The sequence below is a fragment of the Mya arenaria genome, chromosome 12 (assembly GCF_026914265.1).
Source record: "Mya arenaria isolate MELC-2E11 chromosome 12, ASM2691426v1".
Taxonomy (NCBI): domain Eukaryota; kingdom Metazoa; phylum Mollusca; class Bivalvia; order Myida; family Myidae; genus Mya; species Mya arenaria.
In genome coordinates, this window is record NC_069133.1 from 10,704,583 (window position 1) to 10,722,246 (window position 17,664).

At 39.7% G+C, this 17,664-nt stretch overlaps 2 protein-coding genes across 2 annotated transcripts; both read right to left on the minus strand.

Annotated features, from left to right (window-relative positions):
- Positions 1–3,139: 3,139 nt before the first annotated feature.
- Positions 3,140–3,838, minus strand: LOC128210438 (elastin-like). Its single transcript, XM_052914787.1, has one exon. It carries the CDS (start codon positions 3,836–3,838, stop codon positions 3,140–3,142), a length of 699 nt encoding a protein of 232 aa, XP_052770747.1.
- A 2,055-nt stretch (positions 3,839–5,893) lies between these two features.
- LOC128210440 (uncharacterized) lies at positions 5,894–16,264 on the minus strand. The gene is given in 7 exon segments (XM_052914788.1): positions 5,894–6,931; positions 7,813–7,927; positions 11,115–11,578; positions 11,817–11,951; positions 13,311–13,566; positions 14,445–14,687; positions 16,260–16,264. Coding segments are annotated over 7 exon segments (1,566 nt in total). The 3' UTR covers positions 5,894–6,583.
- Between the last annotated feature and the right edge of the window lie 1,400 nt (positions 16,265–17,664).

The following is a 17,664-nucleotide window of genomic DNA, read 5'->3' on the forward strand; positions in this document are numbered from 1 at the left end:
CTGTTACAAAAAATAGAAGAAAGCAGTTGAAACTGAATCTCTTCTGCCAATCATTAAAAACCCGGTTTGTCTCATCGTGATTCTTGTTCACTTTTTAATTTGATTTTTTAATGTATTTGACAGGCACATATTACATTGTTATTTTATTCACTTCTAATTCAAAACGGTGTAGTCGAGCGCGCTGTCCTACGACAGCTATTGTTACATTTGATGTTACATAAGTATAGTTATAAATGAAACGCCATCTTTGAATTTTCGAAACTCTAGCAAATAATAAAATTCTTTACAAACTCATTCAGTATCAGAAAGATGGCACGTTCTGCCATTTGGGTTGATTTTCCGCCAACTAAATGTACCTTCTCCGTCTGACAAATAATTGTTCCTTTTACTAACTCAGATAGTATTATTTAACCGTTTTGGTGGTGTATTCAAAACATTCTTTAGGCAATCTATAATTTACAAATATTCTTGAAGCGCTGAGAGAAGTGTATCATTCGTTTAAAAATAAAAACGACAGTTTAAGAGAATTTTTGCACGACTGAAATCACTACCCGAACTTTTAGAAGTACTGACTACATGGACTCTTCGATATGATTGTGTCACTAACGGCAACAAACACTTATCATTTAAAAATAACAAGAATGACTTGCCTTCTGTTGCGTTGCCAGGGTGCACCACGCTGATGCTCGAGGGAAAAGGTGATTTCCGGATGCAGCGAAAGATCTACACCGCGCAGACAGCGGAACATTACATCTTCTCTCTCATACTACTGAAGAGGACTTCATTCTATAAATGTTAACCAAGTGTTACATGGCCTGTCTGTAGATATTAGTTGACATGAAAAGAGAGGATAGCATTTAGTTATCAATTTGCAAATCATTTTTTTTTTACTTTTGCTTGCAAAACTTACGTGAAAAACTACAGAAACAAGCTCAGTAGCCAAAGGTTTAAACATAAACCCCGTTTAATGACACAGGGTAAACGCAGACATAGACCACAAACACAAATAATCACAATCAAGAAACATGGAACAACAGCACTTAACCCCACCAACAGCACAGTGCATATATACTATATAAAAATAGGTATGTTTATCAAGGATTGTTAGTTACCGCCTTGGAACGGTCAGTAAAATGTAAATTACTGGGGGTTTAAACCAGTTTGTGTGCACAACCTCACTCTATCCGAACGATCCAGAATAAGGTAAAAAGTAAAATGCAAATCTTATTAACGTATGCATTAACTTAAGGAAGCATTAACCCCGTTTAATGGCAGAGGGTAAACGCCAAAGACTCAAAAACAAACACAAACCAGAAACATGGAACGCACATAATTGAAAAGACCACTTTTATGTCCATGTTGAAGAGGGTATTTGTCTGGCAACCGAGCTAAGGTCCATCTGCAAGCCGAAATATTTCCACGCAAAATTTTAAAAATAAACCTCATGCAAACTTTCCAAGCACAAGTTTCTTTGATAATGCTTTTACAGAGCACTTCCTTTAAAGGAAGGCTTTTATTGCATTTGCACGGTTTAATAAGGTTTTACTATTTCTTAATTTTTGTTACAAATAAAAAGAAAATTACCTTTCTTGGTTAAATGTAAATTGCGCTAGGTGGTGGTATTTAAAGTTGACCCGATGAAATTGAGTATTTGGCCAATGCGTAAATTCAGACATGGACAGTCATACGACAAGACGTAAATTGTATTTGATGGAATATTTGTTTATATGTGCTTATAATATTTTTCAAAATGTTTGAACTTGAACATAATTAAGTTGAAATGCTGTTGATGTTTTGTAGAAGTAGTTAACAAGCGTTCACTTTGTTAGAGATATATAAATATATATGTCATGTGTTTGGATACTTTCGAATGTTTTTTGCATTGATAATAACAATGTGTGTATAATTTGTCACGAGATATAATGCGACACTTTTTTGCATTGATAAATATAGTGTGTGTTTATTTTGTAACAAGATATAATACGACTCAGTTAACTGTCCAGAAGAATATACGGTTAATTTAGTTTGCGTTATTTTCTTATTCTTTCAACAGCAAACTTACGTTTCTGATATTTCAAGGTCATAATATCATTCGAAATGGGTGAATAAAGAAATAATTTAGGAAGGTATGGTTCAATATATAGGACTAAAATTTAAATGTAAAACTATGTTAATCCCTCGTTCGTATCGCCCTTGTTTGGTTATCATTCAACCTTGATGGAACAACAGAAACTGTTGGGACAATTCTAGTAGCCGAAAATCACCTATTAACTTGTTTTGTGGCACAATGGTCAAACGCCAAAGGACAATCGTAGGGACAAAAGGAGCATACACATTGGGCAAAAGTCATACAACCCTAATCAAAATAGATAAGAACCTTAAAAACACGGTTTAAAACACAAACATTGGTAAATATCTTTTTCCTAATGGTACATTTGAAAGAGAAACAAAGGGTAGTAACTTCCTAAGGGCAGCGCGTTAAATGTACTGACTAAAATGTACGCAAAAGGAGAAAGAAAAATGTTGTTGTTTTGTGTTACGCATCACATATTACACACTGAATTAACTCATCTCTCTATTGCGATGATAAAAACAGGTTCTTATGTATTAAACGCTATGTTTCCTTGCAAGTACGGTTTATCGGATGACTCGTGGTGGGTGGACAGAGGCTGTGAGGCGATCTTTGATGTGGTCGAATGTCCCAACAACGGTGCCCCAGGTAGAAGTTTTATATTTTATCATATATATTATCAATAAACGACGTGATTGTATCATTGCTATTAATCAACCTTTTTTCATTAGAAGTAATGGTAATCAATTACGTAATAATTATAAACTGCAGGGCCAAACTTAGTCACGAATCATGTGCTATGGTCATGTGTTGCAACAATAAAAAGCCATATGCATACAGAAAACAACAACAACAACAACAACAACAACAACAACACCACCAACAACAACAACAAAAATATTGAGTCAAAGGTTTCAGCATTTTAAAATGTTGCGGCCTCAGTCATTGAAACCGTCATTCCTGCTATTGCAATTTATAATTGATTTGAAAGGGAAGTCAAGCAGATATACATCAAGCATAACTGCTGGTGCAGTTGTCTATATTACATGCATATAGACGTAATATACTTCATTCTGGACAGGAATCCGAAAACGCAAACTCATACAAACTAAATAGAAAATGGATGTATCGGTTTGATGAAAAATGTTCATTCGCTTTAAAAATATTTGCAACACTATATTCGGTAGGTGCAACACCGCCAACATTAGGTGCAACACCGCCAACATTAGTTGGAACACCGCCAACATTAGGTGCAACACCGCCAAGATTAAGTGCAACATCGCCAACATTAGGTGCAACACCGTCAACATTAGGTGCCACACCGCCAACGTTAGGTGCAACACCGCCAACATCAGGTGCAACACCGCCAAAATTAGGTGCAACACCGTCAACATTAGGTGCAATACCGTCAACATTAGGTGCAACACCGCCATAATTAGGTGCAACACCGCCAACATTAGGTGCAAGATCGTCAACATTTGGAGGATCAAGGTCAACTACAGGTGCAACACCGCCAACATTAGGTGCAGCACCGCCGAAATTAGGTGCAACACCGCCAACATTAGGTGCAACACCGTCAACATTAGGTGCAACATCGCCAACACTAGGTGCAACACCGTCAATATTAGGTGGAACAACGTCAACATTAGGTGCAACACCGCCAACATGAGGTGCAACACCGTCAACATTAGGTGGAACAACGTCAACAGAATGCTTAAACAGAATGTTCTCTTCCCATAAGTAAGGGGAAAACTTACATTTGTCCATTCTAAACTTATATATTTACAGATCCTCTGACAAAGCTGTACGACCAGCTAAAGAAACGGTTGTCCGAATCCACCCAGACTCTTGATCTCCCCAGCTAGAACCCCAACTCGTTCATGAACAGATTCGAGTCCATCTCTCCTATGGTCAGAGCTCATGCGTGATTTGGTGATGAGTGACCATGTGCACTGCGAGATTTCAGTGAAGAGAACACTTGTGTACCGATTGATATTTAGACTATTCATGTAGTTTGTTTAATTTAGAGTGAACCATAAGTCATCATTACCAACCGATTTTTATGTTTTTAAAAGAACAAGTAAGTGCTTAGTTCTTTAGAAATTAAATCAAATTAAATTAAATAACACCTTTAGGCGTTGGCATTGTTTTTTACATTCATATGAAAAACAAGTATGATACGTCAAGGTGTTATTTTACTGTTATAACTCCATAGTTCATCAAACAGCATGAAATAATATAAGTATCTTCCATGGCCGAGAGTGTAAGATAAGTTTTCAGTTTCCGCAAAACACTCTTACACGAGCGGCTAAGGTAGATAAATGGATTTTTCGTTGGATCTCTTTTGTGCGTAGTGAAAATAAATGCGTATAGATATGTGATATTTTCTGGTTGTCATAGTATATGCGCGCAGTGATTCAGATTATGTTAAAAGTCAAATAGTTATTGAAATAGTTCTGAGTAGAATGCAACATTCTTTCTTCAGTGGAGCGTAAAAACGTCTTTATGGTGTCATTTGAAGCGATAAATAATTGATAAGGATTGTAAATATTGCAACAAGACAAGGTTTCCATGATGCTACAGACGACAGTCTTCAACAAGGGAGTTAATTGTGTGATGACAATAAAAAAGGAGTTCCATACGGGTACTTGATTTATCTTTGCCCGTTGGCAAAATTAAAATATCTAGCATTGTCAAATAATTAGATTTACCTATCAGAGTTGGGAGAAGGCATTTTTATAATATATTTGAATTGCTTACAACGTCGTGTCATATGATAATCGCATCGCTTATTGAATTTCAATATATAAGTGTTCGAATTTGTTATAATTACCATGATAAGATATTTAACATCTGCCTTATGCCTCTTTTATATGTCAGTTTCGGATCATACGTGAGAAATCCTGGTGTTTCACCGCTTGATTCCATGGGTTTTGATTTAATAACTGTTTTTTCGTTTGTCATCAATCTCTGTTTATCATTTGTTTATAAGTTGAGCGGTCATTGTTCGCCTACGAGGGAGAGTTTAGTTTCACGATGGAGAATCCAACCGTTGTGTTCAGGGTTATTATTGACCAGATGCGTTCAAATTGGTGACGTTAAATGTGTAAAATTCTTCAATCAACTTAATAATTATGCTTGCATGAAAAAAATTATTATTATTTAAACATTAAAATCATTTTTGTTGTTGAAGTGAATTGTGTCATTAGACCCTAAAAGTTGAAAAGGTTTCTTGACTTTACTCCTTCAATTTGTCATTATCAAGGTCACTGTTTGACTTTCAGAACCTAATCACGCCAATCTTAGCAACAAAAAAGGCTGCGAAAGAAGGGTCAATTAATGAACATTCCGTGCAAATCATGGAGAAATAAAAATATATTTTGTTTTTAAAATGAACTTATTTTATTTCTCGAAATTGAGCGCCCCTGCTCCCTTATATTCGTGAATACTACGGCAGGAATATGTCGTCACGTACTCACCTTTACTGATACAAAGTTTAATATCAATTATTGCTTCAAACAGCTGCTTATTTGGTACAAAATCCTATCGTGCTCAAGTTAAGGTTAAGGTTTCATGTATTATTTTCAAAGCGCCGAAATATGACATGATATGACATGACCGAAACCAAGGAGTTCTGCAAAAGGTAAAATTAGAATACAAAATTAAACAGCCGCAAATCTTCCAAGAAGCGCTAGCGCGCTTCATGGATTTGCATAATCGCGGCCGAGCGTTCGTACTGCATGAACGCACGAAAGATAAGACTAAATCCTGAATAGAACACCTAATCGATTAATCATTTATTCAATGTACTTTCAACTGATATATCATACACTAGGATGAAAATAGTGGACTAAATACAGTAACAAACTGACCTGGTGTTGAAGATTAAACAATAAACAAACACACAATATTTATTAGTACATGATATGTCATATTATCCTCCTATGCTTTCAGATATACAGATGCAAACGATGGTTGAGTATTAAACGTATTGTCATAGCACAACCCAGAATATGGCGTATAATGTTACAAGTTATCTAGTTACTAATCTGGTCATTCAATAACGTCTCGAGGAGTGCGTCGGAACATGCATACATTTAAAGACTTGGAATATTCAATTAAATGGAACTGGATACCAGCTTATTTATGTTTACATTTTATGTTTATCTTGAATGCAAATGTTTCATTGTAGTAATTGACGCATTCATGTTCCACAGCGCCATATTTGACATGACATGACCTGTCAATCAAACCAACCACCAATCGGTGTCCAGATACCACCAGGCGTATAAGCCGATGTTGCTATCCGCATGACCTTCGACAAGCTCCTACGAAGTAACAATAGTAAATGTTGTGTTAAAGGTTAATAACGGTAGCCAGGGTAGTGAATTCGAACATGTTAACACATTAGCTCTTATAAGATAAACATCATAACAGATAATCGTATACATAACTATTCTGCAATACATTTAATAGGAATTATCAAAGTTATGATTTGTTGCCACGCTGTGTTTAAAATAGGAAACAAGACGCCAGATATGTGAAGATAACTAAACTCCACGACGCCAGGCAGGTGAACGCGTGTCCCACGGGCGGCGCCGGTCTGGGATCCGTTTTATCCATCACGTCAGAACCGACACAGTGAAGACACGTGAAGAAGTTGTCTGGGTCGTAGCGACGCTTGATCAGCAACAGACGCTCGTAATTCTCGGTTCCCCAGAAGTCCTCCTTCCAGTAAGGGTTATCTTTCCACGGCTCGTTCAAGTACATACCGCTTCCGAAACTGCAAAATAAGGCACGTGGATGACGAGTTGCCCGGATGAAGGGGTGTGCTCTCCAAGGGAGCTTCCGTGGTTTTGCCTGTAAGATGGATGCAACTGACATTGTTTGACAAAATTACCGCGCTGCGATTGCATTAGTGCCATTCCAGAAGAGTGTGTCTTTTGACTTATATTTTATAAATAAAAAGATACACTTCATGTTACAAAAATGATGTAAAACTCGTCTACAATGACAGTTAAAATAAATAACTATGCATATCAAAACTTGTTTTCATTCTTTATAATACGTTTTATAAATTTGTCCCTCCGACCTTGGTTGAAAAAGGGCATTTTTAAAGGGACTGTACACCAGATTGGCACCAAAATAAGTTTTTCCTGTAACGAATCTCAGGACAATTATTTGATGAAATGTTTTACTCGTTGATATCATAATTTGAAAAAAAGAATATCAAAATAAAAAAAATGTGTTGAAGACCGGGTTCGAACCGATGTCGCCAAAATTGCAATCCAGCGTTGTATCCACTGAGCTACGAAGGATTACCCTAATCATGTGATATTAATATATCTAACTCGGTAAATCAAGTGATAACATCGACTAGCCAACCGCGCATAAGGATTGCATTCTACTAGGTAGACATACCCAGTAATCTTTTTAATGGAAAAATACGAAACCGTTGCGAAAAATAAATTAAATGTAAACTTTGTGGTACTTCAGTTAGTAAGATTCAATGCATTGTGCACATTGATACCGTGATTATGTCAGTTTTCGACAATTTCTTTATTTTTTCGCTATTTCATCATACGGAGCACAGTCCCTTTAACACTGATTGGTTTGTCGTCAAGCTTAGGACCGTCGTTCAGCCTACCTCCCAAAAGAGCCCCTGTGCATGCAATCCACAAATCTCTGGCCACTCCCACAAACAGCTGCTCCCTCATGAAGGCCCGGAAGTCCTACCCGGCCTGTCCCGGCTGCAACAAGGTGTTCGCCATATATGCGCGCACAATTTGCGGGTCATACGAGTCCTTCTCGTAGTCTCAGAAATCCGTCTTGTTTGTGAAGGTGAATGGTACTTGTCTGTTAAATAGTAATTTTAATTTTTGAAGTACTGGACATTAAGGAACTATGGTCGGTCGGTTCAGCATAATTCCATCTATGGAGAATTACATTATGTACCAGTCAACTGTAACCACGGCCCCAAAGGTCCGGGAGTAAACCGGGGATACCCGGGGAAATGGGCCGTGTTATACCTTCCAGGTGTCCCCACAGTGCAGGGGGAATGCGGTGGTTTTGTCTTCGCGCAAACATAGTGAAAATGAGCCTTACCTATGGTCCCTGGGGTGCGGGGATTTTACCAGCAGTTCGTTCTTGCAGGGAGGGGAATTTACCCGAGCTTGGCTGGACCGAAAGTCAAAGTCCCCGCTATTCCCCGGACCTGGGTGGGTGTGGTTTCAATTGACTGGTGCATTAAAAGGTTTCAAATCACAGAATAAATGGAAATTGACAAATGCAAGGGGGCTTTATGAGGATAAAGTATATTTTTGGCCAAGTATTTGCTGGAAAAGTACGTTTAGAAGTCAATGGTTATTAACACGCGAAGTCACGATCACATTAGAGAAAAAAGAGGTTGCAAATCACTTCTTATGCAACATCCAGCCATGTGTACATTGTTTAGAATGGCATATTCGACACTACGGCTAAAGTGTTAATATAAAGTGAATTTTCTCTAAAAATAAAAATAATCTCAACGCACGTGTAGCTTTACGTTCAAGTAAAAGTACACACCGAGTATCGCGACTTGTCTATTTAAGATCAATGATTGTATGGTTCTGGTAGCATACCTGTACATAAACTGATTTAGATATATGTATATGATACCAATATGATAAGCAATAAAATAGCAGAAGAAAAATAACTCATGTCTACGGAATGGTTAAAATTTAGAGTGGTAAAGGTGTCCACCTCTCACACAGAGGCTAAAAGGTTAGATCGCCAACAGGCTGTGAGTGGTTTAGTAGTATTTATGTCCAACCCTCACATAGGAAGGTGTGGCTTAGATCCCTTATAGGGTGAGAGTGGTTTAGAAATTTGTCCACCCCTCACACAGGAGGGTGTGGGTTAGATCCCTTACAGGGTGAGAGTGGTTTAGTAGTATTTATGTCCAACCCTCACATAGGAGGGTGTGGCTTAGATCCCTTATAGGGTGAGAGTGGTTTAGAATTTTTTTGTCCACTCCTCACACAGGGGGGTATGGGTTAGATCCCTTACAGGGTGTGTGTGATTTAGAATTATTTTTGTCCACTCCTCAAACGGGAGGGTGTGGGTTAGATTCCTTACAGGGTGAGAGGGGTTAGAAGTAGTTATGTCCACCCCTCACACGGGAGGGAGTGGGTTAGATCCCTTACAGGGTGAGAGTGGTTTAGTGGTATTTATGTCCACCTCTTATACAGAGGCAGTGGGGTCAATCCCTAACAGGGTGAAAGTGGTTTAGTGGTATTTATGTTCACCCCTCATACAGAAGGGTGTGGGTTAGATCCCTTATAGGGTGAGCGTGGATTATTGGTATGTATATCCACCTCTCACACAGAAGGTAGTGGGTCGATCTCAAACAGGGTCAGAGTGGTTCAGTGGTGTAGGTGTCCACCTCTCACACAGAAGGTAGTGGGTCGATCTCAAACAGGGTGAGAGTTGTCGAGTGGTAAAGGTGTCCATCTCTCACATAGGAGGGCGTGGGTCGATCTCAAACAGGGTGAGAGTTGTCGAGTGGTAAAGGTGTCCATCTCTCACATAGGAGGGCGTGGGTCGATCTCAAACAGGGTGAGAGTTGTCGAGTGGTAAAGGTGTCCATCTCTCACACAGAAGGTAGCGGGTCGATTTCAAACAGGGTGAGAGTTGTTGGGTGGTAAAGGTGTCCATCTCTCACACAGAAGGTAGTAGGTCGATCTCAAACAGGGTGAGAGTGGTTTAGTGGTAAAGGTGTCCATCTCTTACATAGGAGGGCGTGGGTTCGTTCCCCAACATGGTCAGACTGTGTATAGGTATCCACTTTTCACACAAGAGGTAGTGGGTTTGATTCAAAACATGGTCAGAGTTAAGTGGTATAGGTGGCCTTATTTCACACAGGAGGGCTTGGGCTCGATCCCTAACAGGGCGAGGATGGTTTAGTGGTATAAGTGTCCTTCTCTCACACCAAGGTTAGTGGTTTCGATCCCTAACAGGGTGAGAGTGGTTAATTGGTATAGATGTCCACCCCTCAAAGAGGAGGTCGTGGGTTCGATCTTCAACAGGGTCAGAGTGGTTTATGGTGTAGGTGTCTATCTCTCACACAGGAAAAAGTGGGTTCGATCCTAAACAGGGTGAGAATAATTTTAGTGGTAAAGGTGTCCAACTCTCATACAGGAGGTAGTGGGTACGATCCCTAACAGGGTGAGAGTGGTTTAGTGGTATTTATGTCCACCCCTCACCCAGGAGGGTGTGTGTTAGATCCCTAACAGGGTGAGAGTGGTTTAGTGATATTTATGTCCGACCCATACACAGGAGGGTGTGGGTTAGATCCCTTACAGAGTAAGAGTGGTATTTATGTCCACCCCTCACCCAGGAGGCTGTGAGTTAGATCCCTAACAGGGTGAGAGTGGTTAAGTGGTATTTATGTCCACCCCTCACCCAGGAGGGTGTGAGTTAGATCCCTAACAGGGTGAGAGTGGTTTAGAAGTATTTATGTCCCACCCATACACAGGAGGGTGTGGGTTTTATCCCTTATTGGGTCGAGAGTGGTTTAGTTGTATTTATGTCCACCTCTTATACAGAAGGTAGTGGGTTCGATCTTCAACAGAGTGAGTGTGGTTTAGTGGTATGGGTGTCCACGACTCAAAGAGGAAGTCGTGAGCTCGATCCCCAACATGGTCAGAGTGGTTAAGTGGTGTAGGTGTCCACCTCTCACACAGGAGGTATTTGGCTCGATCCCAAACAGGGTAAGATTGATTTAAGTGGTGAAGGTGTCCAACTCTCACACATGAATTCGTGGATTCGATCACCAACAGATGTACTTTCGCATGGCCTCTCAAAGCTGTCACCAGAACTCGTTTCTTTCCAGGAAACAGAATCAAGATTCTATAATTTATCAGACTATAGTATCAGATTGTTAGATCGCGCATAATGGAATTTGTATTACTTAGCATTTTTTGCCTAGAAAATAAAATAAATGCCAGTGAACAGAGCCGCCGCTCATCAGTGTCTAATGCCTTGTACAATTGTATATACTCACTTGCTTCTTGCCCAGTTGACTGCGGCCTCTAATTCTTTGTGCTCGGATCCATCCCAGGGTGCAAACTTGTTAAAGTAGAATGTTAGCAATCCCTTGTAATTGATAATTGTTTTGGAGCCTGGGTCCTCGAAAGATCCAGGGAAGTTGTTAAGCATCCTGTAGCCACCCCATGTAGGCGGCATTTTCTCCAATTGCTGCTCAAAAACTTCTAATACCTCTTCAAAATAGTTTATCCCATAAACGTTCATTTCAATAGGAACGGGCATACTGAAAACTACCATCTGTGACGGCATTGGGTGCAAACAATACACAAAGTACACGGCAATTCCAAATGTACCTCCGCCGCCGCCCCTAAGTGCCCAGAACAGGTCTCCGTTCTCGTGATAGATGATATCGCCTTCCGGGGTGACAATCACCGTCCTGTTCTCTGTCGCAGTGATAATCGAACCGTCAGCAAGCACCACCTATGTACAAAGAAACTTAATATTATTAAATTTCTACTTAAAGAATACTGCTATATGTCGATTTTCATACATGTAGATGTTTTGTATTTATTTCCTGAACAAAAATCGCTTTCGTGCATGTGTTAGGTTTGGTTGTAAAATATTTTATGCTCATGATATCGGTCCTTTGACACGCAGCACAACCATAAGCTTATTTAAAAGGTACTCGGTTAACACTATATTTCTAATTAGTCCCTACCTGAGCCTCTAGCAGGTTATCGACGGCGTATCCAAGGGAACGGGACACGGGGCTGTGCCCACCACCTAGCGTGTAGCCACCCGGGGTCACTGTGTGGGCGCTGCCGCCCACCACAACACGCCCGACCGCATTCAACTGAAACACATTCATCAAAGTGACAGTCTATAATGCTGTGAAGACCACGGTTACTGTGGGTCCCAAATATCAGGCGAAAGTGCGCAACTCACAAGTTAAGTTGTCCACACGGACAACTGCTTGTGATCCGAGTTTACTCATGGTTCACGGTCAACTGCGTGTGATCCGAGTCTCTTTACGGTTCACAGTCAACTGCGTGTGATCCGAGTCTAGTTACGGTTCACGGTAAACTGCGCGTGATTCCAGTCTCGTTACGGTTCACGAACTGTGTGCGATCCGAGTCTCCTTACGGTTCACGACCAACTGCGTGTGATCCGGGTCTCGTTACGGTTCACAGTCAACTGCGTGTGATGCGAGCCTCTGTACTGTTCATGACCAACTGCGCTTGATCCGAGTCTCCTTCTGGGTTTCATGGGCAACTGCGTGTGATGCGAGTCTTCTCATGGTTCACGATGAACTGTGTCTGATCCAAGTCTACTTACCGTTCACAGCCATATGCGTGCGATCCGAGTCTCCTTACGGTTATTGCAAGTTATCTAAGTTATTGTATTTAAAAACTGCAAGGTTCAATTATCTACAAAACATGTTGCACGGTAAATCTGCATCGTTTAATTGTCTACCAAACAATTCAAATGGTTAAGTTGTATTTTACAAATATTCCCATATTATTTTGCATGGAAAAACTGCATAGGTAAATTATTCACAAAAACTTATTGCATGGAAAAACTACATAGTCAAATGACACAAAACTTATTACATGGTATAACTAGAGTGGTGAATGCGAAAAGGTTCTAAGTGACATTAGATAAAGAAGAAGATAGAACCTTTTCGCTTTGACCCCACGAACTGCAACGTTCACATATCTCCCAACTTGCATGGTAAAACTACGTTGCTCAAGTATCTACCTTTAAATCTTCGCTGCTTAATAAGCTATCAGATATTTTGCACGACAAAACTGCTGATTAAATGACCACAAAACGTATTGTATGGTAAACCTGAAACGTGTTCAAACTACACGTTTCTATTAGCAATCAGACTGAATGCATGGTAAAACTGCATGTTTCTATAAGCTATCAAACTAAATGCATGGTAAAACTGCACGATTCAACAACAATCAAACATAGTCCATGCTCACACTACACGTTTCTATTAATTATCAGACGTAATGCATGGTAAAACTGCATGTTTCTATTAGCTATCAGACTTAATGCATGATAAATCTGCATGTTTCTATTAGCTATCAAACTTAATGCACGGTAAAACTGCACGGTTCAAGAACCACCAACGTATTCCATACTCAAACTACCTGTTACTATTAGCTATCAAACTTAATGCATGGTAAAATTGCACGGTTCTAACCTCCTTGTATATCTCCTGCCATTGTAACCCGGTCTACACCTTAACCGTGCCATGTGGGCTCCTCTCCGTGCTCAAGTCTATCTCCATCTCGTCCATCTCGGACAGGCTTATGAGGAAACTTCCCTCCCACGTGGAGCGGCCCACATAGTTATGACCCGAGCTCCGCACTGTCACGTGTAGGTTGTATTTCCGCGCGAACTGCACCGCTTTCTGGATGTCATCAGCGTTCTTTACCACAGCGATCAAATTTGGGTACCTGTGAACATGAATATACGCATGGTGGTAACTAAGTCGAGTGTATAACACGTACATCAGGTTAGATACACGATAGGTTTCTGTTTAACGGTGTTGTACATATAAGGGCATTATAAACAGTTGACAACTGTTCAACGGTGCTGTACATATAAGGGCATTATAAACAGTTGACCTCTGTTCAACGGTGTTGTACATATACGGGCATTATAAACAGTTGACCTCTGTTCAACGGTGTTGTACATATAAGGGCATTATAACCAGTTGCCCTCTGTTCAACGGTGTTGTACATATAAGGGAATTATAAACAATTGCCCTCTGTTCAACGTTGTTGTACATAATAGGGCATTATAAACAGTTGACCTCTGTTCAACGTTGTTGTACATATAAGGGCATTCTAAACAGTTGACAACTGTTCAACGGTGATGTACATATAAGGCCATTATAAACAGTTGACCTCTGTTCAACGGTGTTGTACATATAAGGGCATTATAAACAGTTGACCTCTGTTCAACGGTGTTGTACATATAAGGGCATTATAACCAGTTGCCCTCTGTTCAACGGTGTTGTGCATATAAGGGAATTATAAACAATTGCCCTCTGTTCAACGGTGTTGTACATAATAGGGCATTATAAACAGTTGACCTCTGTTCAACGTTGTTGTACATAATAGGGCATTATAAACAGTTGACAACTGTTCAACGGTGTTGTACATATAAGGGCATTATAAACAGTTGACCTCTGTTCAACGTTGTTGTACATAATAGGGCATTATAAACAGTTGACCTCTGTTCAACGGTGTTTTACATATTAGGGCATTATAAACAGTTGACCTCTATTCAACGGTGTTGTATATATATATGAGCATTATAAACACTGTACCTCTGTTCAACGGTGTTGTACATATGTGCCTGTTTACTGTACTCTGGGTAGCTTGGCAACAGCAGGTGCCCGTTCATGCCATGGTTGAGGGCGGCCATGTCCATCTGAGAGGGGTAGCATTCATCACTCGGACAGCACCGCTCCGAGATTATGTTGTGAACGCGTCCTTGTTCTCTGTCATGTCCATTGCCAGTCACACCCCAGCCCATCAAGGCAACACTTGCCAGCAAGGCTAGCGCTGAACTGTAATAGGAGAGACTTTATTGACCAAAATACTTAAATATATGAATACACGCATCGCTCGATGATGATGTAGTGCACGACACATGTCCCCTGCCGTTTCCTTTTCTCGTCTTGTTCATTGATCGTCACACTCCAGCTCACTAGGGTAACACGTGCCAGCACAAGCGATGAAATGTAATAGGAGAGTCTTCGTTGGTCACAGACTGTAATTTATAAGAATCATCATCGCGTGGTAATGGCGAAGTGCATGCAACCATGTTCGATGGCTTTCCCACACCCCAGTCTAATAGAATTACGGGAAAACTGGCTATAAAAATGCTATTAAGATACAGCACCAGTAAAAACAGCTCGCTCGGACATTGAACATTGCCCACCATGTCTGATGCCTTGTTCACCCCCGGTTGTGCCCCGGACAACCTGGGTAAAGGGCAACACTGGCTAGCAAGGCTACCCATACACGGCATATATACATGAAGGATCTGCATTACCAGGAAGTCTAGTAAGTATCGCCCCAACAGTGAACACTGTCTTGCCCATGTATGGCTACACTTTAGCACACCATATGAAATGATCAAAGGTTTGCCCATTAAAGGCGCTCAATATAGGATAATGCAAAACAAAAATTCTATTTTAATATACAGATTAACAATATTAGCCATGATATATGGCGCTTTTTAGTTTGGGAATTTGTGCCCACGCAGCTATTTATTAAAAAAAGGTTAATATTATTTTCATCTGTACAAAAATCATATGTTGATTTTTTTGATCGTCTACAGTCAAAAGAGCAAAACATGATTATTTATTAAAAAACAAGAACAAAACTTACATCAACATTTCTTGTGTGCCATAAGATGAATAAGCAAACATGTAATTATGATAATGGTAATATTGCTAAAAAGTGAAACACGATATAGCAGCAATGTTAACCGTTTAACCACTGGAAAGAGTCATTTCCATTGAGGTTCATAGAGATAAGCGAAGTGACTTTCTTATCCCTAATTCCTGTTTCGATTAAGAAATAAGGGAGCTGGTTCCTTTCTTATTCAAAATATTCTTATATGCAAATAAGAATAAACGCACTTCTTAGGTTGATACATATGAAGGCAATTTATGGAATGTAAAAATGTTTGAGAATAGCAAAATATAAAGTATAAAGAACTAGTTCCCTAGTAAAACGCCTGTACATTTTCTTTTCTTTATTTCGTATAATCTTTAATGCATTTAAAGTGTCCAGACAATGCAGTAGAGTTTATTTCTATCAGCTGTACAAGCGCGATACTCTCAGAAACTAGTCGAAAGGCATTTCGGTTTGGTTGCAAATGGAATTTCAACAGATCTTCCATAACACACCAGAAAATGTTGCACAGGGTTTTTATTTAAACCTTGCAAAATAATGTTTAAATTTGTCAATTTAGGCTTCCCACCAAATTTGCATCGTAAAAGGCTGTTCATTTATCTGCATTATTTTAAAACTAACGGCATGTATAACCATGAACACATTTATCAATATCATAAATTCAATGGGAAAATGCCGGCAAAAATAAAATTTATATGGTAATAAAATGCACCTACCTCATATTAGATGCTAGCCGACACAAAGGTAACTCTACATCGAATTGTCAGTGGTAGTTTATAGTCATTCCATTATTGCGAAATATCTATACACCTTGTTTTTCAACGGTAAATAGAGCGAATCATGAGCTAAATACTGACATGTACCACATGGTTTTAAAGAACATGTATTTTGAAACAAGATATTTTCAATAAACCGGAAAGATCCTCACTTAACACACTCCAAATAAGCGATTATTTAGGGTTCATACCTAATAATGCAAATACACAAATATAAATTTTAATATGACTCTAATTTCAGTGTACATGTTCTAAATCATACTACACACAACCGAAAATGAAACACGGAAAGTATGTATATGTATAAGTCAATAAATATATCATGATTTATAGTTAAATTATACTTTAAAAAAAGAATCAAATAGCACTATCGATCTAAGACGAACGAACTAACGTAATTTTATTCAATAAAAGGTCATTATACATGTTACAATACAAATTGAATATAAAAAAATACACAATACTTATACTTATACATCAACTTATTTAAGAACATTTGGTTAGTGTTCAATTAATATCTTGCGCTACCGTAGATCATTCTAGCCATGTTATAGTTACTGCAGTTTCAACCCCAGTTGGGGCAATAGTTACTGCACCCAAAAAACCCAGTTGAGGTGTTAGGTAGAGCACCCACAACCCGAGTTGAGTCAGTAAAAACTGCACCCAAAACACAAGTTAAGGCAATAGTTACTGTACCCACAACCCGAGTTTAGGCAATAGTAACGGCACCTACATCACGAGTTGAGGCAATAGTTACGGCACCCACAACCCGAGTTTAGGCAATAGTAACGGCACCTACATCACGAGTTGAGGCAATAGTTACTGTACCCACAACCCGAGTTTAGGCAATAGTAACGGCACCTACATCACGAGTTGAGGCAATAGTTACGGCACCCACAACACGAGTTTAGGCAATAGTAACGGCACCTACATCACGAGTTGAGGCAATAGTTACTGTACCCACAACCCGAGTTTAGGCAATAGTAACGGCACCTACATCACGAGTTGAGGCAATAGTTACGGCACCCACAACCCGAGTTTAGGCAATAGTAACGGCACCTACATCACGAGTTGAGGCAATAGTTACGGCACCCACAACCCGAGTTTAGGCAATAGTAACGGCACCTACATCACGAGTTGAGGCAATAGTTACGGCACCCACAACCCGAGTTTAGGCAATAGTAACGGCACCTACATCACGAGTTGAGGCAATAGTTACGGCACCCACAACCCGAGTTTAGGCAATAGTAACGGCACCTACATCACGAGTTGAGGCAATAGTTACGGCACCTACATCACGAGTTGAGGCAATAGCTACGGCACCCACAACCCGAGTTTAGGCAAT